The sequence below is a fragment of the Oxyura jamaicensis genome, chromosome 1, assembly GCF_011077185.1.
Source record: "Oxyura jamaicensis isolate SHBP4307 breed ruddy duck chromosome 1, BPBGC_Ojam_1.0, whole genome shotgun sequence".
NCBI lineage: Eukaryota > Metazoa > Chordata > Aves > Anseriformes > Anatidae > Oxyura > Oxyura jamaicensis.
In genome coordinates, this window is record NC_048893.1 from 668,994 (window position 1) to 692,389 (window position 23,396).

At 55.2% G+C, this 23,396-nt stretch overlaps 1 protein-coding gene across 1 annotated transcript in view; it reads right to left on the reverse strand.

Moving 5' to 3' along the window:
* SHANK3 (SH3 and multiple ankyrin repeat domains 3) overlaps positions 1-22,022 on the reverse strand; it is a 352,775-nt gene extending 330,753 nt beyond the window's left edge. The window contains exons 1-2 of the mRNA XM_035335012.1: positions 21,960-22,022; positions 15,344-15,658 (exon numbers count right to left, since the gene is read on the reverse strand). Of these exons, the coding sequence (XP_035190903.1) occupies positions 15,344-15,658; positions 21,960-22,007 (363 nt within the window). The 5' untranslated portion in view covers positions 22,008-22,022. The remainder of the gene's footprint in view (positions 1-15,343; positions 15,659-21,959) is intronic.
* Positions 22,023-23,396: the final 1,374 nt, after the last annotated feature.

Sequence of the window (23,396 nt, forward strand, 5' to 3'; positions counted from 1 at the left end):
CCTTGACAGATACAGACTGTCAGCATGGTGTTGGGCAACAAACTTGTGTAGCTGTAGATGATGTCATCCAATTCCTCCCTCTTAAAGCCTTTTTTGTTAACTTCTGCTGCTGTGTTCAGTCCCCACATGACACAAAGAAAGAATTAATTTCAATTATGTTCCTTCAGCACCTGTGTAAATATTCATTTTAAGGTATATGATTCACAAACTCTAACCACAGCCTGAGAAATGCTGGGGACAGCAAGAAATCAATTTAGAACCAGAGGGAAGGTGTTGATAGCACAGTAGGGTGGTGGATTTGGAGCCAGCCTGCGGACAGAGTGCTAGCTGCATGCAGGGATCCCAGCCTTCCTCCAGAACCCTGGGAGAAAACACCGTAAGTCACCTCAACCACACCTGATAAATTGCAGTCAGAAAATGAGCAGCACGCCCCAATGTGCTACACCAAATCTCTGGGAAATGGGGCAACAAAGGGCTGTAACACCATGTACTTTATGAAATGTTACTGTGTAAATTTATTATTACAATTCAATCAGGGTAGCAAGAGAGGGGATGAACAGCACAGAAGGAGCCGAGGCTGCACGGTGGGGTGAGCCAATCTGACAGGAGAGAGGATGTCCCTGTGCTCCCTCCCGTGGGTGCAGTGTCTGCAGATGGTGAGTGGGACCAGGGAACTGGTCCAAGGGCAGCAAATTCCAGTCCCCATTTGCTCCACACATATGCTCAGATGAACCTAGAAGGAATCCATTAGCAGATCCAGTCATCATCAGCCACTGCCATTAACAGAGAAAAACCCTAAGTATGAAAGCATATCAGGAAATTTTTCAGATGTGTTTTAAAAATTTAGGATACTCTTGAGGTCCCCACAGGCACCATGCCAGTGCTGAGAGACAGAGCACACTCAGGCACGCTGGGCAGAGGCAGCAGCAGGAGCAGAGACACAGCACGGCCCCAGCGTGTGACTGGGAGTACCAAGTCCTGCAGCACTGCTGAGTGATTGAACCTCCCAGGGATCCAGGATATGGGAGCAACTGCTGCTTGCTCCTAAGTGCCACCAGAAGGACCACGGAGGGTTCAAGGCCAGTGCCAGCATCCCGACGAGGCACAAGTCTCCACCCTGGCCAGGTGCAGGCAAGGACACACAGCAGATTTCATTGGCAGATCTGATCAGCAGCACACACCCTGCAGTCAGCCCTGTGCTGGTGAGCCCATGCCCAGCTCCTGTTGGCTGCCTGCAGCAGGACCCCATGCCCTGAGGCAGCCGTTCACCTCATTGCAGCTCCTCGGTATTGCCCCTGAGGCTGTGTCTGCAGAAGCTGTCCTTCCCATGGCACCCGGCACAGCCGGCCCTGGCCTCTCCCATGGGACACCTTTGCAAACCTCAGTGCTGTCAGGCAGGGGAGCGGCTTCAGCCTTTACCTGTGCAAGAGTTCACACCAGCACTGCTAAAAGAGCACCTCTTGGCCCAGACGGGATGACGTGCAGCCCCCGTGAGTGCAGATGGCTGTGCTGGCAGACACAAGTCCTGTGGGATTCTTCTACCATTATGACCAAGCCGCCATGCAGGCATGCATGTCAGCACCAGCTACTCCCTGCGCAGCAGCCGCTCCCCCTGCCCAGCGGCAGCCACTGGGCACCACGTGGCCACAGCGGGACAGAGCTGGGCCGCTGGGAGGCATTCAGGTCAGGGGCTGCTGCTGAAGCAAGGAGGAGAACACCACATGGGGAGGGGGCTGTGCTCCCTGTCAGCCCCACGGCGTGGTGACCAGTCCCTCCGGGCAGGCACCCTTCCTCTGCTCATACTGCCAGATGCACACATTTTCCTTGCATGCAAATAGAAGTGGCAGAAGTTTGGGGAATAAGTGGGTCTGCAGCATTGATCATTTTTACTGTAATCTTCCAACAGTTTGTGGGGTTTTTCTTCACCTAAGATTTCATATCCAGTTTTTCCTGGAAATGCTGACAAATAACTTTGGACATTCATTTAGAACTGGGCATCTTCAGCACACTGGGTGTCTAGTCACAGTGCTTCTGGGAACAGGAACACAGCTCGACAGCTGGAGACAGCAGGAAGACTCTTTTGGGGCTGATCCACAAAGAACTATACATTAAAAATGAAGCTAATCTCAGAATTTTCCATCAACCCAGATTTTAATAAAAATAATCTCCCTTGGAGATAGCTGTAATATAAAGCTCCAATACTGCTTCTCATACTGTGGCCCATGCTTTCTTACCAGTAACCGTGAATTATGGCTCAATTATGTTCACTTTGCCCTCTAAGCACAGGCAAGGAGAGAGGGAAGGCTGCCCTCTTGTCTTCTTTCCAAAAGTAGACAGTGCAAGCTTGTGCCTGCTCCTGAGCTCCTCGTCACATGCCTAAGCAGGATCATGCTCCCCGTGCAGGGTGCTCTGCAAGCACTTTCCCTCTGAGGATCCATGAAATCTACCCTGCGCTGCGTTGGATGTGAACAAACCTTCAGCTCCCAGCACAAAGCTATGGCTGAACCTTCAACCTGCAAAACCTCTGGCAACTACAAGTGTGCCACTGTTCAGTGGACAGAGCTCAGAAAGAAAAGAGAAATACCTGCTTTGACAGCTTAGTCCAAGCTAAATGTACCTGTTATATCCTCAATGCCTTGCTTGCTCCAAGTTTTCCTTCATGCATTTCACTAGAATTTACATCGCTCCCATAGCCTGCCAGCCCATCGGGTCTCCTTGCCTCGAGCCCCAGCAGCCCCACCGTGCCTCCCAGCATCCGCCCATGGGCCACGGTGGCTGCTCCTTCTCCAGGCACATTCTGCCCAGAAAGCAAAGACGTGGGACAGGGAGCCACAGTTGCCAAACAGACCAAAGGCAGAGACATAGCAAGAAAGGAGTTTTTCTCTTGTTAAGCAGAAAAAGCAACAGTGAGGAACATTTCTACTTCGGGCAGCGCAGCTGGTCTGTGAGTGGGGTGCAGCTCGTGCTGTGTCAAGCCCCTTGCTAAAACCTGTCCCAGCCCCTCAGGCTGCAGCGCTCGCACCTCCCCACCTCCAGCCTTGCTCCAGCAGCAAAGGCTTTCACAGCCTGTCTGTGGGGAGCTGGGAAAGGAGTAACCAGAGAAACAACCCTGCCTTCCACAAAGCTGGCTCTGGTGTTGGACAGGAATGGGGAGGAGCATCACCAAATTATCCAAGGGTGTTGGAGACCCCAGAGTGATCCTAATGTGCGAGAATGAAATCTCTCTGCTGTGAAACATCGCCACCATCACCGTCTCTGAGCCTCCAGGGAGGAGCTGTGACTCTTTGCCTCAGCTCTTGCACTGATGATGCTTAACACTGCTTATGGCATCAGCTCTTTAATGGTGAAGGACACATCCTAAACCTTTGGGTAAGGCAACCACTATCGACCCATTTTACAAACAAGCTCTCTGCTAGCTAAAGAGCATCACTGAAGACAGGAATGAGATGTGGATGCCCAGTTCCAGTAAAACATTTCACCCATGCCCCAACATCCTCTCCAGGTGAAATGGAGTAAGTGGGTGTCACAGTGACCAGCGATGCTCAGTACTGTGAGATCCAGTCACCGGCCTTTCCCTCTCCTCCTCACTGCTGTGCAGTGGCATTGTCACACCAGGACTGCTAGTGCATCAGCCCACAACAGTGCTGGGATGCCACCAGCACCACTCCCACCTTTAAGTTCCGCTCTGACTGCAGGGAAGGACTCAAACTCAGAATGTAGGTACAAGGTGGAGGCGTGTCTTGCTAGTAACTTTAGTGTTTAAACCTTTTCTGAACAATTCCGGGAGAAGCAGTTAACTGGAGAGAAAGACTGGATCTGAGCAGCACCCACTGGCACGGCAGGGATAGCTGGGGAGCACCGGGGATGCCACTGGCTCTGCTAAGCTGCCCTGCAAGTGATGGGACAACGGTCCTCACCTTGTGCCTGCCCAGCTCTGCATGGCCCATATCCTTCTCCAGCCACTGCAGCAGAGGCTTGGACACCCATGGCATGGGGGCTCTCACATGGGGAGCCAGCCCAGCTACCGCAGCGCCCACCAGCCCTCACCACACATGCACCAGTCATGCCTGCTGCTGAGGACAAAACAGAGGATGCAGCCTTTGCACCATGGCCAGCTGGCTTCACAAGAGCAAGGGGCCTGCAATCACCCGGCCACACAGCCTGGCATGCCCCCCTGCTCCGAGGGAAGGCTCCCCTTTCCCCACTGCCCTCCATCAGGGCCGTGAAATGTTTGCAGAGCAGGATACAGGGAACACTTACTGCTTCCCTGCTGACAGAAGGGCTCAATTCGTCGCACTAGTGAATGGATGCACTTTTACATGGCTTTCTTTAAATCAAGTTTCAAGAGTTTTATGCAAATAAATTGCATTTCCTCAAAACAACTCATCAAATAATTCACCCACAGTGTCCCAAAGGGTGTTGCACAACGCTTGGCAGCTAAATTTCTCAGCCCCCAAAATAACCAACCACAGCCACAGCCACAAAGCAGTGACCCAAAGCTCTCCTGCTTCAGGCAACAGCCTCCCTCCACACACATAATACAGTAAAGTAGATTGATTTAAGTCAAACTGATCACCGATTTTAACCATGATAAATCAGCTGGCAGAAAATCTGGTTATAAATAAATGAGTCTGATGTTGTTCTGCATTTGTCCTTAGCTATTTTCCTAAAAAAAAGCTGAGTCGGATCAATTCATAGCCATTACATTAGATTAATTTGCGATTTAACAGAGACTTTACAATCAGAAGCGCTTCTTCCTAAGTAGATACATGGTAACTCTATGCATCTACTTAAGCAATTACAATGTAAAGTATACATTCAATTTTTAGAATTTTATCCTAATATTTTAGAAAAGAGTGAGAAGCATTTTTCTTACTTAATAGAGGATGAGTAATTTTTTTACTTGTGATTTAAATCAAAGTGGCCTACGATAAAAACTGGCAATAAAATATTCATTTAGCATTTTAAAATATTTCTGAGTACTAACAAATTAAATAAGCTGCCCTACACTACCTGTACCGGATTCATTGGAAATGCCAAAAAGTAACCAAAATGTCCCTTGCGCTTACAAACAATGGCCATAAAAAGAGACCTTTATCTATAGTTACTTGAATTAACTGTTTCTTCACATTCATCAAGAACTCAGCAGTGGTAGGTCTCACCCCCTTGAAAGGGACTTTTATTTCTGGATTAGAGGCAAAGAGCAAGTTCTTCTTTGCTTGCTAAACCTCTGCTTGGTTCCTCACTTTTGGATCTGCTCCCCTGTGAGCTGACCCAGCTACATAAGCTGGGAGGAATAGAACACGTTCACTGATTTATGGTTAAGGTCGGTTTAGTACTAGTTTCATACGCTCAGCTAAGGGCTTCTCTGAGAACCCTCCTGCGATGTGCACTGACAGCCCTGTGGGTCAGGAACCTCGCTCGGGGACCATCTAGCTGCAGTGGCCGGAGGAGATGAGCACCGTCCTGCAGCCGGCCCCGGCGGGCAGGCGAGGTCCAGCCGCCAGCTTCCCTCGCAGCAGCACAGCCAGCAGTCCCCATTTCGGGCTCTGCGGACCCCAGCCCAGGCCCACCTCTCCCCTTCCCATTACACCCAGGCACCACCGCACTGCACGTCCATCGGGCACAGTAGGGGCGGCCCCGCAGGACAGGGACCTGCACTCTGCCCTGCTCCCCGTGCAGGTTCCAAGGTCAGCTCCAGCAGCCCGGGCCAACGGGTTTAGCATTAACTACTAACCTGCAGCCTGAAGCACGGCGCCCTTGCTGAGGTATGCGACCCATATTAATGATTGTACAAGACTGGTCGCCACCTGTCTGCTCCTCATTCCCCTTGGTGCCTGGGGAAAACTGGCACATCCCGAGGGAGCAGGGGGGCTCCTTGTCTCACACAAGCACTGTACTGGAAGATGTGCTGGCCAGCTGCGATGCCGTAGCAAACCCCAAGCTACTCAGCTTGGTATAACAGAACACCAGACAAAACCTTATGGTTTGTTATACGATAATCCCAGTCCACTCCGTAAACCCTACCGTTGGGAAACTAGCAGAATGCTTTCATGTTTGTGTTAGGAAAATAAATGAAAAAAAAAAAAAAAAAAGCTAAAAGGAGACTTCAAAATATGTCGTGTTTGGTGCAGCATTCAGCAGCACACAGTGAGTGAAGCATAGGGCTGCAGAGTGAATAAGAAAGATTAATAAAAGCTGAACAGCTGTCTCATTCATTGAGCACTATTAATCCGATCTGAAAGAAGCTGGGTTCCTATGGAAAAACAATGTGCAGCTTGTAATCAAAAAGCATCTCAAAGCATGTGCATAAGTGGTTTGATTCTTCCATAAAAGGGTTGAAAATCCAATACAACTATTGACATCTAAAGATTTTTACAACAGCAGAAAGCGGATGCTTTGGCCAAGGATCAAAGTTTTAAGTGCAGGTTTAGGCCATTCAGGAGGTCATTTTCTGACCTCCAGATCTTCCCTTTGCAACATCAAAGTTCTGCTATTTTATTTTTTTTTCTGCGCTGCTCACATAGCTGAGATGGAGCATGGAAACAAGAATTTTTAGGTGCTGCATGGTATTGGGAGAGGAGTGAGAAACAAGGCACAGGGCAGAGGAGATGAGCTTGTGAGCCCAGGAGCCAGGGGCTGGCATGGTCACATTGCATGGCTGGTGGCCACGCGCTCCTGCCCAGGGCCACCTACACTCTCAGCCCCACTTTCCTTGCCCTCTCTTCCTCTCCTTCTCCATCTCAGACAAGCAGCTGCAGGAAGCAGCCAATGCACAAACCATCTCCACCAGCTCCACACCACAAATAAAACTGCAGCAAAGGGCTCCTGTGAGGCCTTGGGACACACGAGATGAATCCTCAGCCCTTCAGAGGATGGGAGTTGTCCCTTTTGGATCAAGAAAGACCTTTTCATTATTTCAGTTAAAAATTACCTGGGAGAATCTACAACGCTCAAACCTGATTTTGTGCTTTTTATCCCTGCTTTGTGACAGCAAGTAAGGACCTAAATAGAGCGTGGTGTGGGTGGGTATATATTTAAATAGCTAATTAGCACACGGCCTGTGCCATCCGTGCTGCCAGGAGCTCACACGGCGTTGCTGGTGCTGCGCAGCCGGCATGAAGACCTGAGCACAGCTGCACACATCCTGGCCCCCAGACCTGCCCCATAGCCCTGGGCAGCAAAAGCAACTGCGGGGTAGAAGGAGCTGTCACTGTTTCTGACAGTGGCAACACACCAGACCCAACTGAACACTACTCAGAAGACACAGAAAGGACTTTCCGCACCAAGGACACTGTTGGCAGACTTGTCAAAGTCAAAAATGCTGCTGCCATCTCCTCCCTTGGCTCCAATAGCGCACATGGACCTGACAAGGGAAGCTGCTGCAGGCTAGAGCCAGTGGAGGAAAAATGTTATTTTAACCTACAGCAGCTCCTTGATCTGGTTTTAACATGATTTAAAAAGGGAAAGAAAGAGTTCCCAGGACAATGGAGAAGAAAAACCCTTGGAAATCTCCAGGTGGAAGCCTCATCAGCTGAACACTGCCATTCCTCCAGATTTTTCTGAGCTATTTCAATAAGCTCCAGCTCTCTGATAGTTAGCCACTTCCTAAGTACCACTCATCTGCAAGCGGCTCTTATCTCTACATATACATTTTTTATGTGATGTGCTGAGCTGTGATTCCTTGGAACAATTTTTCCCTGCTTCCAGTAAAAATGTAAATGGTGAGGCACTGGAACAGGTTGTGGCTGCCCCATCCCTGGAGGTGTTCAAGACCAGGTTGGATGAGGCCCTGGGCAACCTGATCTGGTGGGTGGCATCCCTGCCCATGGCAAGGGGGCTGGAACTAGATGATCTTTGAGGCCCCTTCCAACCCAAGATGTTCTATGGTTCTGTCGTTGTGGAAAACCTGTGCCTTTTCACACTGTATTGACAACAACGGTAGCAACTGGACACAGAGAGGGTAGCGAGCACTGCCCACTGGCAGCAGCAGAACACATTTCCCATGGGATGTACCCAGGCACCTTCCAACAGCCAGCACCAGTGCACACTGCAGACAGAGGGGACTTGGATGACCGCTGGGGGACTTCTGCACTTCTCAAGAATTATTTCTATATTATGGGCCCCCAGAGGATGTTGGCATTTATGTTCAAAGCACTCCTACCACAATACTAGGGCAATCAGTATGGTTTTCAAACATGTTTTAATGATACAGACCTGCAATTCACATCTATTTCAGGAAAAAAAAAAAAAAAAAATCAGCTTGAGCATGCTTCTGTCTCGTTAAAAAATAGATTATAATCTCATAAATCTTGTAGGTGTTTTGGATAATTTTATCCTGGGTCTCCACCACTCTCTCCCACAGAGCAATACGCAGCCAAAAGCTGAGCTGAAATGGCTGTTCTGGAGGATAAGCAGCCACAGGATGAATGCAGGAGCAGGCAGATGAGGAGCAGAAGCCCTACCAATTTTAAAAGATCCTCAGAGCCCTGCACATCAGCCTCCTCATTGTTTTACCCATGCTTACACCCCCTGCCAATGCAAGGGCCAGCACCAGTGTGCAACAGCAGCTCACACAGAGCAGGGTTAAAGGAGGAAGGGAGCTCTCCAGGTTATCAAACTCCAAATAAACTACTATCTCAGGAATAATCACAAAACATATCAGTTCCCTGCCCATATGAAAGGGGTCCATGGGGTGAAACACCATCACAGCATGGGCCATGAGCACGTGGAACTCCACACCAGACATGGCTGCAACCAGCCCAGCTCTCACACTGTACCACCCACCGCAGCCGAGCAGGCAGCGGGACAGCACCTGGTGTGCACTGGGACAGCGAAATGCTGGGGTTGTCTGCACCCCTCAACGGCACACAGACCCAGGGCAGCAGCCCTACACTCCTGTGGGTCTGCTAAGCCCCACTGGGTCGCAGCACCCTGCTCGCCCCTGCCCACCCACTCCAAGCTGCGGGCAGGGCTGCTCCCCAGTCACGGCCCCACAGAGGAATGGCACACAACAGGCAGCTGGCAGCATCCTGAGCATCCCAACAAGTGTCAGACCACCAGGAGATGGTCCCTGGCGCTGGCAAGGACAGCAGCACTTGCGAGCCCCACTGTCCACTGGCATTCACTGCATGTGGACTATGTTGGCTCTGCCCCCTCGTGAGCACAGCACCTTGCAGTCCTTAATTACACCATTGCACACTGTTGCTCAAAGACTGTGCCACCAACCAGGCAGTTTTTCCTTCTCCTTTGATGTGACTGAAGCTTCTTGTATTTTGCTGTGCAGCAGCAGCTGATGGTGAGGAGGGATTCTTTCCAACTGAGCAATACCCTGCATGGATTCATATCACATTGCACATAGAGCAGATCTACCCAAAGTCTGCACTTTAATTACTATAGCCCTGGTGCTAGGAGGGCTCTGCAGGGGACTGGGATGCCCCAGAGCACAATGCTGCCCTACACCCCTGCCAGCTTGGACCCAGGAAGCCTTTATTGTCCTGACAACACCTGGCAACACACCAGGAGCAACATGGATTTAGGACAGTATTTTATATAATGCACACATGCCAGTAGATTTTCACTATGATTTTCACTACTGGACTGGGGACTATGGGACTAACCCACAACAAGTGTTAAGAGTGGTTTAATTCATCCCTTTTGTACCAATTTCTTCCACAAACTCTGCAGTTTTGCCTCCTGAACACCTGCAGCTGGCACCACATCACTTAGCACGTGGCACCTGCAGGTAGCTGCAGGAAATCAGCGCATGGGGGGGACATGCTTGTCCAGGACACTGGAGCGGGCTGCAGGCAGGCCTGGGCAGCACAGCACTGCCACGGCTCTCACATGCTACTGACACAGTGAATTTGCATCAAACCTCAAACAAATGGCCCACCACACCACCTCTTCACAGTCTTCCTTCTTACCATCAGTCTTGGCTAAGCAGAAGTTCAGGAAAATTTTGCCTCTTTCTCTTTTACAATAGGAAAATTTATCCCTTGGATTCCCTTGGCTTAGCAGAAGAATCGATGTTTTGTGCACTGTTTTTCAGGCTCTTCCCTCATTTGCATTAAGAAGATAACAAGCCAGAAAATATTATCCTGGAGTATAGAGCAATGCAAAGTGGGATCAGACCAGAGCCTTCGCTGAAGCCATGGAGGAGAATGAGCAACTTCATTCCACAGAAAAGAGACGCCTGGCCTATCAAACAGCCTCGTACAAATGGAGCTGGGTGACCCCACGTATCCAAGGCCACCGTCTGCTCTTCACTGTGGGGCCTTTCCTCATCAATCCCTGCATGAGGCATAAGCCCTCCTGCAGGACAAATGCCAGCACAGGAAGGACACGTCAGACCCTGCTGCCTGGGCACCTACAGGGCTTCCTTCCGCAGGATACAGGTACTCCAGCACCTCACTGCTTCAGCATGAGCCCCTGCATTAATTGTCCTTGCTACCTGCTGTCAGGCCAGTGACGTGAGATAACCCGGATTCACTCGCCCCAGGGGTACAATCAGACTGCCCACCCCCATCACTGCTGCTGTGCCCAAAGCCTGCTTGCAGGACCTTGGCACCCACAGCCCAGTGGGTGGAGGATCAGAAGCCAGGGTCCCATCGTGGTTGACCCCACAGGAGGTGGGCAGGAGGGAGACATTTCCCAAAGAACTCAACCCCCAGCACAGGGGACCCTGAAACTCAGAGCTAGGAAGTCCTTTGGACACTGCTAGTGGGAAGGGTGGGTGAGGGGCAAGGACGGAAAACTCCTGAAGCAACAAGATGCTCCCATCCTGCAGAACCTTCCCTTCCTGAGATACTTGCCTTGAGGGCCTCAGCTGCTGCACAGAGAGGAACAGGGGACAGGAATTTTGAGGCACCATGAAAAATACCCAGCTAAGCAGCAAGCTGCCTGCCAGGGGCAGGACATCGGACCGTCCTGCAGCACACAACATGTCCAAAGCTGCAGGGCACCATGCAGCTCCTGAGCACGGCCCCAGGCACTCCCCAGAGCAGTAGCACTGGTGCCGGCAGTGCAGAGCACCATCCTCTCCCACATTCCCATCAGCCCATCACCCTGACACTTGCAAGGCTGTCCCACACCCGCAGACTTTGGGAAACTTGGAACTCCCTGTGGCATCTCTGCCCATCAGAAAGCAGGGCCATTTGCAAACTCCGTCAGTCAGCACACTCAGGGGTTTATAGCCTGTTCACAGCTCCAGCAGAGTTCTTCTCCTGCATGGTAGGGAATGCCACCAGCTTCCTCTGCACTGCAACAAGGGGAGTCTCCTTTTAGTAATTATGATGTTCTCCCTTTCCATCCCAGTGCAGCTCCCCTGGTTTTGGTACTGCAGGAGGACCTTTCCCTCTGCCACATCTCTACCTGCTCTCTGCAGCTGGATGTGTCTGTGCAGAGTCAGAGAACACCTTGCAAAGTGTCCTGACCCTCCTGTCCCCCAGGGTCCATCTCTCCAGCTGTTTGTATGGTTATAAGGCAGCTTAACCTCTCTTCCTCGAGCTCAGAGCTAGTGCAGCTTGCTCAGACTATTTAACTTGAAGTGCTGACCCATCATTAGGAGTAAACAGCCATGTGCCTGAAGAGAGTACCTTTCCAGATCACCACCTCAGGTGGAGATTAGCACCTAACAATGGAAACCACTAACAATGAATTCAAAGACTTTCAGCTGAATAACAATTGTAATAGAGTTGCAAAGGAACCTAAAAGAGGCTTGGAGATGAATCCAATAAAGCTGGGAAGCTTGACTTGAAAAGTCAGCCACTTCACTGTCTAAAAGCCCACCTGTATGCTCCATCCCTAACAAGAGATGTGAACTTGGATAAAGTGCACTTTGTCCGGCTGAAGTCCAATGGCAGCTAATGGAGTCTGACTTGATACTGAAAACCTGTGCACAGAACATCTTGAAAGAGACAATCCCCACCTTAGAGCAGAGCTTGTTACTGAAAAGCCCACGGGTCATCAGCCACAGGCTGTGGCTGCCACACCAGTCCCCATGCCCAGAAGCTCCTGTGCGAGGAGGCTATGGGGACACCCTGGAGTGTTCGGGCCTGGAGGTCAGTCAGCAAAACCCCTTTGCCACACAAACCTGCTGCCTGCACCATGGTCCTGTGGAGACCAGTGATCCCTGCTAGCATCCCACCCTTCTCATATTTACCTTCTCCCTAGAGTAACCAGGGAAGAAACCCTCTCCTTTCTGGTTGATCCCTGATGCCCCATGGCTCACTGCAACCCAGCCTCTGTAGAGGTCCAGAGAGGGGATGGAGGTCAGAGGAGGTCAGAAGTGGCCCCTTTATAGGGTCAGCACTTGGCTGCCCCTCCCACAGGTGCCACCAAAATCCTGTGTCCCATCCCAGCCCTCAGGACACCCTCCCCTCTCCTTAGACCAAGCCCTGGTTTCTACATCCAGGCTGCAAGGTCCCTCAGGGGTGCAGACGCTGACTCCCTGCAAACCTGCACAGGGCTGGTGCTAGCCTCCCTGCCGGCTGGCACCCAGGCCTCCAGGGAGGGCCATGCCACAGCAGAGCCAGGCAGGCGGAACACGGTAAGTTGGGGAAGGACATCTTTTAAGTGAAGGTACCTCAGCTAGCCCAGAGGGGAAATCTGCAAAACAGGCAGTATCTATTTGGGATGGCAGCCCTCACCTGAGCTGTAAATGTAGCAGCCCTTGACAGGACCCTGATGCCCCTGACACCAGCCCGAGCACCAGCCCAGGGCTGCTGATGACATGGCAGCCCTCTGCAGGGCACAGCACGGGTGTCCGGTTGGCCTCGCTGAGCCTGCGGGGTCGCACCTTCCTGCCTGCTCCCCAGGGCAGACGCGCAGTGCAGGGCTGGTCTCTGCCCTGCAGCAAGCCTGCCAGTTCATAGTCCAGACCCGTCCACCCTGCCTCTGCCTGCTGGGACAGCGGTGCCACAGCACAGCCTCTGCCTCCCGCTTCATGCGTGAAACCCAGCGCTTGCAGCCCCGTGGGTGGCAGCCCTGGTCAGCACCAGGGGCAGGGCTGGTCAAGTGGCTGGCTCGCAGGCTCCTGGAGCTTGTGCTGCCATGCTGGAGCACAGAGCTGTGCTGGCCAGGATGCCAGCACTGCATGTTGCCACCTGCACCCAGCAGGCCAGGCCCCATGTCCCTGTGAGGCTCCACCATCCCAGAGAGCAATGTCCCAAGCCCCCAGACCAAGACCCTGGCAGCACACAGGTGTCCCCAGCGGCTCCTGCTCTGCTGGCTCCCATCCCCCTGCTCAGAAATGTTTTCTCTCATCAGCTCTGACATCTGCCCCAATGGGAGGGGAGATCTGGGAGGGAAATTCCTACTGTATACATGCAAAGATGCCCTGCTTTTCATGAAATGACCCACCTCCACAGCATCGGGTGATCTTGGGTCTGGCACAGCAGAGCTGCCTCACGTTGGCACTGCGATCATCCTGATTACACAGGAGGACTTGTAAGGAGCAAGGGGTAGAGCGCTACGGCATACCGTCACACTGACTCCAGCATCACAGTTCTTTCCAACATACACACACTCATAAAACAAACCAAGATGGGGAAGGGAAGGATGGAGCAGTGCCCAAAGAACAGAGAAGTGGAGAGGTGGACATCACTGCGGACTGCAGTGTGTGTCCTCACGGACAGTCCTCAGGCTCTGTCCCACACTGCATCGCACAATGAGGTCTGCAGTGAGGGCTGGAGCAGGACCTGGATCCTTGTATCTGCTTGGGAATGGGGGGGATGGAGCCGAAGTAAGAAGTCCTGATGTGTCAGTGCTAACACGGTGGAGAAGGGAAGAGGCAAACTTCATGTCCCTGACAGCCCCGCTCACAGCTGCAGCAAGGCTGAGGCAGTAACGAGCAGAGTGAAGCCCTCCCATAGCACAAGGACTCTCCTCTCCACAGCAGTCTATCCAGTTCTTCAACACTAAAAACAGCGTGGCCTCACCTGCCTCTGCCACTCCTCAGTGCCTGTGAGCCTGTGCTGGCAAACATGCCAGCAACTTGGCCCCAGACACAGCACCACCATTCTCTCATGAGCTCCTTGGCCCCTGCCGCTGCCCCTCCGGCTCCAGGCAGGAACCCCACGCTGCTCTCCAAAAGGGGACTCTCCCCACCAAACAGGAGTGGTCTCACATTCCTTAGTAACCTGCACACACGTGCAGCAATGCTCTGCTTGCCCCAGTCCCCTCTGCCTCCTTACCTCTGCCAGCCTCACCCCCAAAGACACCCTACTCCTGCCCACAGCACCTCATCCCTGAGCTCGGGCTCCCTGCACCTCCCAGCCCATCCCTCCCCAGGCAAGCTACTGCTCTCAGCACAGCACCTTAACAAGCACCCTTCATCAGAGCCATGGATATTGCAGTCCTTCAGTGAACTTTCTTCCTGCCCTGACCAGACTCAGCCTCCAAGTACTTGCCCCCAGGTGACCGCAACACTGCCCTGGTCACTCACAGCCACCCCTCACGGCACACTGCCTGCCAGACACCAAACGTGCTGTGTGACAACTATCACCTGTGCCCTATGTGCTGCTCCACTTCACAGCCACCCCAGCTGACATGCCATGATGCCCAGTGCCTTCCTGTGTCACACACCAGCTCCTGGCGGGCAACAGACACATGTCCTGCCTGCGGCACTGTCACCACTGCACCATTGCCCCCACACTGGGGCACCCAGCACACACCACAGCTGCACTGCACCCTGGACGCCTCAAACCTGCTGCGATCACATCCACGTCCACTCACCACTCATGCACGTTCACGCCTAGCTTGCAGCCCCGCTGCACACACACATTGCCCGCACCGCTGGCTCACCAGCAGCCATCACCTTTCCCAGCACTGTGCTGCAGCTCCACGCTCCCGCGGTACCCAGCCAGTAGCGGTGCCAGAGCCAGAGCTGGTTCTGGAGCTGGTGCCAGTACAGGTACCGGTGCTGAAGCCTCCTGCGCTGTGCCTCACTCTACCCCCAGCCCCGCTGCCCCCATGCCCGGGCAGGCGGCGCAGCGCAGCCCGGCCCCGCTGCGCTGCCGGCCCCGGGCGCTCCGGAGCGCCCCGGCGGGGACGGGCCCCGAAAGGCAGCGCCGCAGTCCCGCCGCGGGACACCGGCAGCGGGGGCTCTGCGGGGCACCGGGAGCAGGGCGATGGGGAGCCGGGCCACGGGGAGCCGGGCCACGGGGAGCCGTCCTGCCGGAGCCGTGACCGGCCAAGCCCCCGCCCGCGGCAGAGCGAAGTTTGCCGGGCGGTGCCGGGCGGCGCCGGGGCGCGGAGGCGGCGGCTCTCGCCGGTCGGCGCTGGGCTGGGAGTCGGGGCCGGGGCCGGTCGGGGCGCGGGTCGGGGCCGGGCGCGCACTCACCGTCTGCTGAAGGTCGGGGATGCCGATGCGGACGACGATGGCGCCGGGCGCGGGCTCCTCCATGCGCGCCGGGGCCGCCAGCTTGGGGGAGCGGGGCCCGCCGGGGCCCCGGGCCGGGTCGAGCCGCGTCTCTTCCCGCAGGCCGGCGCCCGGCTCCCCGGCGGCGCGGGGCTGTCGCTCCGGCGGCGGCGGCGGCTCTGGCGGCGGCGACTCCGGGCTCTCATGCTTGCTGCCGGCGGGGCTCAGAGGCATGCTCCGTGCGGCGCGGCGGGGCGGCCGGCACCGGGGGCCGCGCTCACAGCCCGCCCGGGGGCCCTGCGGGAGACAAGCGGTGAGCGCGGCCGGCGGGGACCGCGGGGGCACCCCGGGGGGGCCCTCCCCCCCCCCCCCCCCCCCCCCATGGACCCTCCGGCAGAGCACATCCAACCTCCGCAAAGGGACCTCGTGGGCCCCCCGACAGGGATCCCAGCAGGGACCCTCACACCAAACACAGGCACTCCATGCAGGGACCCCCACCCATCCTACACAGGGAGTCCCATCTCGAGGCCCTCGCTGGGGAACCAACCCCACCATGCGGGAATCATGTGGGGACACCCCCAACAATAACTCTTGGGTCAGGGACCTTGCAGAAGAGCCCCACGCTCCACACAGGCACCCCCTCGGGGACCTATTAAAGGGCACTTGTACCGGGAAACCCCCAGCCCACCACGCAGGAATCTTGCAGACACACACCCCCCACAGGTAGCTCCATTGCAGGGACCTCATGGGGGCACCCCCCCAAAATGGATCTTCATTCCATGGGCCTTGCATAGGACCACCCCCACCCTACATGGGAATCCCCATCTCATGGACCCTACAGAGATGCCGCACCCCACGCAGGGACCCCCACAGCTGGCCTCCTCCCGGCAGGGGCCAACCACCACCACACACCCTGCCCAGGCCCCAGAGTGCAGCATATCTGGAGGGCCTGCCTGGCTCTTTCCGCATCTTCAAGGCAGGAGTCATGAGGGAGGCTGGACATCGGCAATACAAGCAGACGCAACTCATGGAGGGCTCCACACTTTGCCCATCTCAGGGTTTTATAGGGAAAGGTCTTGGTTCATGCCCTGCAAATTTCACCCTGCAGGTGCTTAAATGCTGCCCTCTCTGAGATCTCCGAGACTCCTGCTCAGAGGCTGTCACCACCCATGATGTGGCTGTGCACACCCACCAACAGCCAGGCTGGCCCTTGGGGTTCAGCCTCCAGCAGCGTCTCCACCAGCTCATCAGGCAGTGAACAGAGGCCATCTGCCAGGGGCTCCCCAAACTGGTCTGTATTTGGACAACAGGATTCTTGTGCCATTGCCCTTGTGCCAAGGTTTTGGGATGGGAGGATGGATGGCCAGTTCCCCCCCAGGAACCTGCCTCTGTCAGAGAAGTACGTGCACATGCTGGAGTGGTGGCATGCACAGCTACTGTTAGCTCCAGCTCACAGAGCACAAACACAACTGGCCACTGCCACAGGCAGCTATTTTTGCCAGTCCGCCTGCCAGTGAGAACTAGAGACAGGAGGACCCTGCCTGCCTGGCAGGTCAAGTCCTTGCTCCCAGGCAGGGACAGTCCAGCAACTGTCCTGCCAAGAGCAGATGGGATGCTGGGCTGAGCTCTGCAGGACTGTGCATGGGACTATGTCCGGTCCATCACTGGCCGGGATTCAAAGCTTTAATCTACATGACAATCCTCAAACAGAAATAGCCCCCAAACCACTGAGAGCTGGAGAGATTTACGGTATGGCCTGGATCTGTCCAGGAAATGACTAACGGTGCTTCCTTCAGCCCTCCCACCCTGAGGCCAACAAGGCAGGCATCAGCGAGAGCCTGACTCTTGACAGGGCAGCCTGGCCTCAAGCAACTCTCCCAGATGGAGCAGCATCTGCTGCGAATGCCCTGCACCTGCAGAGAAAGCAAGACAGGCAGAGAAGGCTGCATCTGCAGACCTGTGCAACTCCATGGCACTAACCCCAAAACTGAAATCATGGGTTGATGATGACAAACAAGAGCATCCCAGGAGCAACTGGCCAGTCTCTGAGCTCCTCCTTTCCTTCCCACACCTGCACACCTCTGCAAGAGATCTGCAGGTCCTGACTGGATGCTGCTGCCTGCCAGGGCAAGGAGCGGAGGGGCAGCAGCTTCCCTTGCAGTCACGGCTCCCCTCACCCCTGGACTCCCAGTGTTGCCCTGGCATGGGTCAAGCCTGTGCACCTGCATGGGAGCACACAGTAACATAAGTTTCAGTCATTCCTAACCAGTCCCTTTCTAAGGTGTGACAATACATTCTGGCCCAGCACCACAGAAAGCCTAAAAAGTCACAAGGGGGACTCCCTATGTAACAGCACCTCTCCTGCTGTGTGCTCCCTGGGGCCTGGGAACAGCACCCTGGCAGGGAACTGGGGCAAGAGGAGGGGCTGGAGTGCCAGAAAGCACCCATGCTCCCCATCTCGGGTCTGTCCAGGCCCTGGGCAAAGGCACATCAAAACTGCAGAGCTTTGGAGAAAATGCCAGCACTGAGCAGAGCAGGGGTCTGGGACAAAGGCTTTTCAGCATAAAATGCAAAGGTGAAGGGCTCCAGGCTAGGATCCTCAGCCTTGAATCAGGGTCACAGGGGACAAGGTGGGGCTACCAAGGGGAGGAAGTGGATGAAATGGCCATGAGTCACCAGCAGCCAAGAAGCAAGCCCCAGCTGAGATCTCTGGCAGCTCAGAAGACAAAGGAGTAAGAGTGGCCAGGAAGGGAGCAGGCAAAACTATCTGTGGAACAAAGGGCAGAGCAGGAAGCAGAGAAGCCAGAGCTGGGAAGCCAGCAGCTGTGGTTGCACATGGCAGAGGAACGGGGAAGCAGCTGGAGGCCAGGAGGAGAAACCTACAACCATGCAAGCATGGGGTCCACGGCACTGCTCCTGGTTGGGCACCAGCAGCCCCACTCCTGGGCAGCATCTTGGTCCTTGGAGAGAGCACCAGGAGCTGGCCTGTCCCCACATGCATCCTGCCCAGCGCAGGGGACACAGCAGGGCCAGGAGATGCAGGGCATGGCTGGCCCTGGCAGAGCTCAGTGCCCTGCAGCCTACGTCCCGGGCAGGACAGGCACCAAGCAGCAGCAGGGATAGGGACCCTGCAGACTCATGGTGGAATTGGCACAACCCACAAACAAGCCCAGAGACAGTGCCCAATACCTTGGCAGCTGCAGCAGGGGAAGTGGGGCTGGGGCACGCTGGTCTGCACAGAGGAGGCTGTGCCACCTGCAGCGTCAAGATGGGCAAGCAGAGGGGCTGCATCACGCAACCCTGTCCTGGGACTGCCCCTGAGGCCAGTGGCCAGCAGCCACCAGCAGGGCAGAGCATCACCAGATGCACGCCGGGGATGGACGGGCTCTGCCAGCAGCTCAGTCAGGCCTGAATGCAGACAAGGCTTGAACACAGAACAAGCGGCTCCAGCTCGTGGCCCCTCAGTGGCAAACCTCCCTCCACCTGCCCTGCAGCAGTACTCATCTCAGCCAGTGCCTGTCGTTCGCTGCTATAGCTCTGTTCGATTATTGCTGTTCAATTATTTTATTTCTTTCCTCTTTTTCTGTCTTGTTATTTCAAAAGAGGGAGAAATTAAATGCTCCAGATGGTAATTGTCAGGATTATTCTTGCTTTTTTTTCCAATCTTCTGGTACCTCATTAGTTCCCAATGATGTTTCAGATACAACTGTGAATGACTGGAAAAATGTGTTGGCCACCCCCACCCCTGAACTCCATTACAGACTTGCAGAGTCATTCACATTCATTTTCCCTTATTAAATCAACTTCTCTGCCGAAAAAAAAAAAATAATCACTTATCTTGAAAAAAAGATAAAAATTGAGTATCTTAGAAATTATAATCCAAAGAGTCTTATTCCAACACCAGGAAAAATTGATGAAAAATCATCAGAGAGTTATAAAATCTTTCAGGAAGATTTTATAGTGACAGGAACAAATCAGTAATGCTTCTGTCAAAGAAAGTCATGCCTCACCAGCATAGTAGAGCTTCCCACGTGTCACCAGGAGCACCAAAGTGACGTTCAGAACAGAGCCTTTTATTTGGACTCCCAAATACTCTGCAACAGCCCTGACAAGAGGCTGTGAAGTACAGCTACCTTCACCTCTTTCCCTGAGAGGAACAGTGTTCCCTAATCACCAGCCCCTCTCCATCACTCCCAATGTCACAATCTGAAGTATCCCCCCCCCCCCGCCACCATTTACACATCCCGCCACCAAGGGCTACCATGCCACAGGGGCTGTCCCAGGGGTGCTGCTGAGCACCACTCTGACACTGTCACTGTTACTCCCCCAAGAGCTCTGCCCCCCTGCATCTCTGCATCACCCTTGCTCTCCAAGGAGGGCCCTGGAGAATGCCCAGCCTTGGCACAGCAGTGGGACCCAGCAAGGGCTGAAGAAAACAAACAGCCTCAGGGCATGGGAAGGGCAGGAAGGGGAAAACAGGGCTCAGGACAGCAGCGGTGCAGCCCAGACTGCTCCTGGGATGGGGCAGTGGGCTGCTCCAGTGGCACCTCCAGGGAGCCGAGCACTTGCTGTTCCCCAGCCCAGCTGGCAGGGTGAACAGTGGTTGCCAGAGGAGCCCAGGGAGGGCTGCAAAGACCCAGGCCCGCTGTCAGTCGGCACCGGGTCCTGCAGCCCGGGACAAGAGCCCAGCTCCCTGCAGGGCCACAGCTGCCCAGCGCTAGGCTGAGGGAGGGCTCTCCCTGTCCTCAGGGCCGGGGCTGGCAAACATGGGCACCAACTCTGAAACCCTCTGTCCAAACGCCTTCCTCCAGGCTTCCTCTCACCCTCTCTCCTCTTCCTGGAAAGCTGTTTCAGACCTTTCATTGCTGTTACGGTTAGCAATGGCCTAATTTCTAGCCCACACAAGCATGGCTAGTTTACCCTATTCCTGCGTCAGCATTGTCTGCTAGCCTGCACAGCTCTTCTCCCCTCTTCTGTTTATGTAAGTATTTATATACATCACAGACAGCAATTGGAGCCACACTACAACTTCAGCCTGTTTGCAGGCTAAAAAAGTGCTGCTTATGCAGTCTCCTCTTGCATGGCAGACTCCTAACCTAGAGACATGGGGCTGCAGTGCTTGGGACAATGGCAGATTCATGAGGGGCCCCAGCACATGTCGGGTCCCAGTCCCAGGGACTGCACCAGTCACTGGCTGGAGTCACACTTAGGAAGCTCCAAAGGAGCCCTCTGCATGGCTCATGCCTTGCTGGGCTTCAAAGCCCTCCCCATGCATCACAGAGAGGTCTCGGCTCCAGCCCATGCAGCAATCCCACAGATTCAAATAGTCTGCTAGGGAGCGCAAGAAATGAAACCAGGATAACAGCAGCTGACACCTCAACAGCAACAGCAGCTACCTCTCCACACCAAGGGAGCACTTACAAGTCTCAGCACAGGGGCAAAGTGGAACTGCACACCACCTGAGCCTTCCTCTGCAGGGCTTGTTGGCCATCCAGGAATCATGGCCAGACAACTGAAGGAATTAACTTCTGCCCAGCCAAACTGGCTGGTAGAAACCTGCAAACACCAGTCTACTGTAGCCAGCAATGAGGCCTGCCTGGGATGGGCAGGCTCTCTCTGGCTGAATCACAGTTAAATTTCCTCCCATTCCAGTGCCTGCTTTCCCATGCACAGAAAGGCTTTCGGCACTGCTCAGGCTTCATCTCCACTCTCATGCCCAGCAACACTGTGCCTGGCCCTTAGAGGAACAGGCAGACATGTCTCATATATGTATGGAGCACCTGGCTCACCACGTCCCTATGCTTGCCTGTGCCTGGGGCAGATCATAGGCTACGGGTGCTGCTTTCTAGCACAAGTGCCACTTTCCTGGGGGAGATGGCAGGAGCAACAGCTCATGCAACACCCCAGGGACTGGGGACTTCTTGGTGCTGGTCTATGGGAGAGGCATGCACGTTCCAACTCTGCCCCACGGCCACACACCAGGGCACAGGCTGTACCAGGTCCTGGTGCTCCAGGGTCCCCATTGCAGCATGGGGTTTGTGGGTGGGGGCACCACCACTGCAAGCAGGAGCTAGGGGGAGACCCAGTGTCCTGCCAGGGGATCACTACTGGGTGGGTGTGGAGAGGAGCACACAGTGCTATCACTGCTGGGAGCACTGGGAAGAGGCCCCATGCCCTGGGGCTATCCCAGTTGCAGGGGAGAGTTTCTTGTAGAAGGCCCAACAGGTACACACTTCAGGGTAGCACCCAGAGAGCTGCTCTAGGGACAGGGCAGCACATCCACCCACCTGCACTGGGAACAGGGTAGCCAGTCCATCCACACTCACCCTGCCCTGCCAGATCCATGGCACAGCCACAGAGCCCCAGGCTACGCTCACCCCTCCAAAGCCTGCGGCTGGCACCAGCTCCAGCAGCCGCCACAGCTCCCCCAGCTCCGCTCCTGCAGCAGTACCAAGCCCAGCCCCGGCGCCTGGTGCGGGTGCTGTGCAAGCTCCTCATCACCCCTGAGTCCCCCTAGAGCTGGGGAGCCCAGGGTCACCTTTAAGAGCCCTGCCCAGACCCTGGCCCTCCCGCACCACTGCAGCGAGTCAGCCCTCACCTCAAAGAGCTGGGGAGCGTCCGCTTGTGCCTGGCTGGCGATGCCCATGGGACAAGCAGTGCCGTTCGCTCACACAAGCTAGTTACTGATTTACCAGGGGCGGCTGCAGCTGCAGCTGGAGCGTGCGGTCGATGGCTGCAAGCGCTGCGGAAGGCTTGGCCTCCACAGGGGGGATGGGCCGGGGGGTACAGCGCTGCCTAACCCCACTGCAGGGCTGAGCGCAGCACGTCGTGGAGGGTGCTGGGGCTCCCACAGGCCACCCTGGGTAGGTCACCTGCCGCTGTGCCCAGGGCCTGCCCAGATGCAGGGCACAGCAGCGCCAGAGCCGTCCTCATGGCTTGCCTGGGCACCGGCTGTTTGCCCTGGCTCCGTCCCAGTCGCGCATGACAGGCAGCACAAAGCTGCCTGCACCAGCCCAGCCTCATCCTCCACCACTGTTGCCCACGTCCTCCAGCAATGACCCAGGCACCAGCGTGTCCCCACCCCATGTGGGCAGGGGCAGGCACTGGATGCAGCCCCATCCTCACTCCATGCTGTGGCAGGCTGGGCTGCATCTACCTCACCGGCAGAGCTGGCAGGGAGGTCAATGCCATCACAGCCCCTCTGACCTGTCACCACGGTCTCCAGCACAGCAGAGTGCTGGCCACCCTGCCCTCGCCTGCTTGGGCTTGCTCTTCACCTGCGCCCAGCAAAGGGGTGCAGAGCCCGAAAGAGCTCTCAGGGCATCTCATCATCACCAAGAGCAGAAGGCCAGCCTGCACGAGGCTGGGACAGCCGCCAGAAGGAGCAGAGAGAGGTCTTCACTCCAGGAGCTGAGCGAGGGAGAGCGCCTGGCTGGGTGACAGGAGCACAGGAGTATATGCTTGCAGTGGCCTCAGATGGAGTATTAAGATGCACGGATTTAATGAGAGAAGGGAGAGGGCAGAGGGGAGAGGGCATGGGGAGCAACACTCATTGATCAGCCTGCCTATGGCCTGTGTCCTGCAGGGCTCAATGGGTAATTCTACTGCCAATTGATTTTTCTTCTCTCAGCCTGCCAGGGTTACTGGGTCACTGGGGATGTGCAGATGATTAAAGGGCAACTCCCGCAACAATGGGGATTGGACCTGCTGCACCAGTGCTGGCTTTCCCAGGGCAACAGCAGTGTGGTGCAAACCCCAGTGAGGAGCAGAAAGAAAAGGAGCAGCATCTGGCACCAGTGCAGTGCATGCCCAGGGACACCGGAGCTCACCTGTGCTTTAACACCCAGCACAGGGCAGGGGAACCTCTGCACTGTCCTTGCACGGTTGTGTGGGTGTTGGAGGCAGCTGCAGTGCCTGGGAGTGGCAGTTCACAGGGGATCCCTTCTGCAGAGCCCTTGGGCAAGAGTCTTCAGTACCATGGCTCCCAAACATTGTCCCTAATAGCTGTCCTGCTGTTCCCTGCCACCTGTCCATA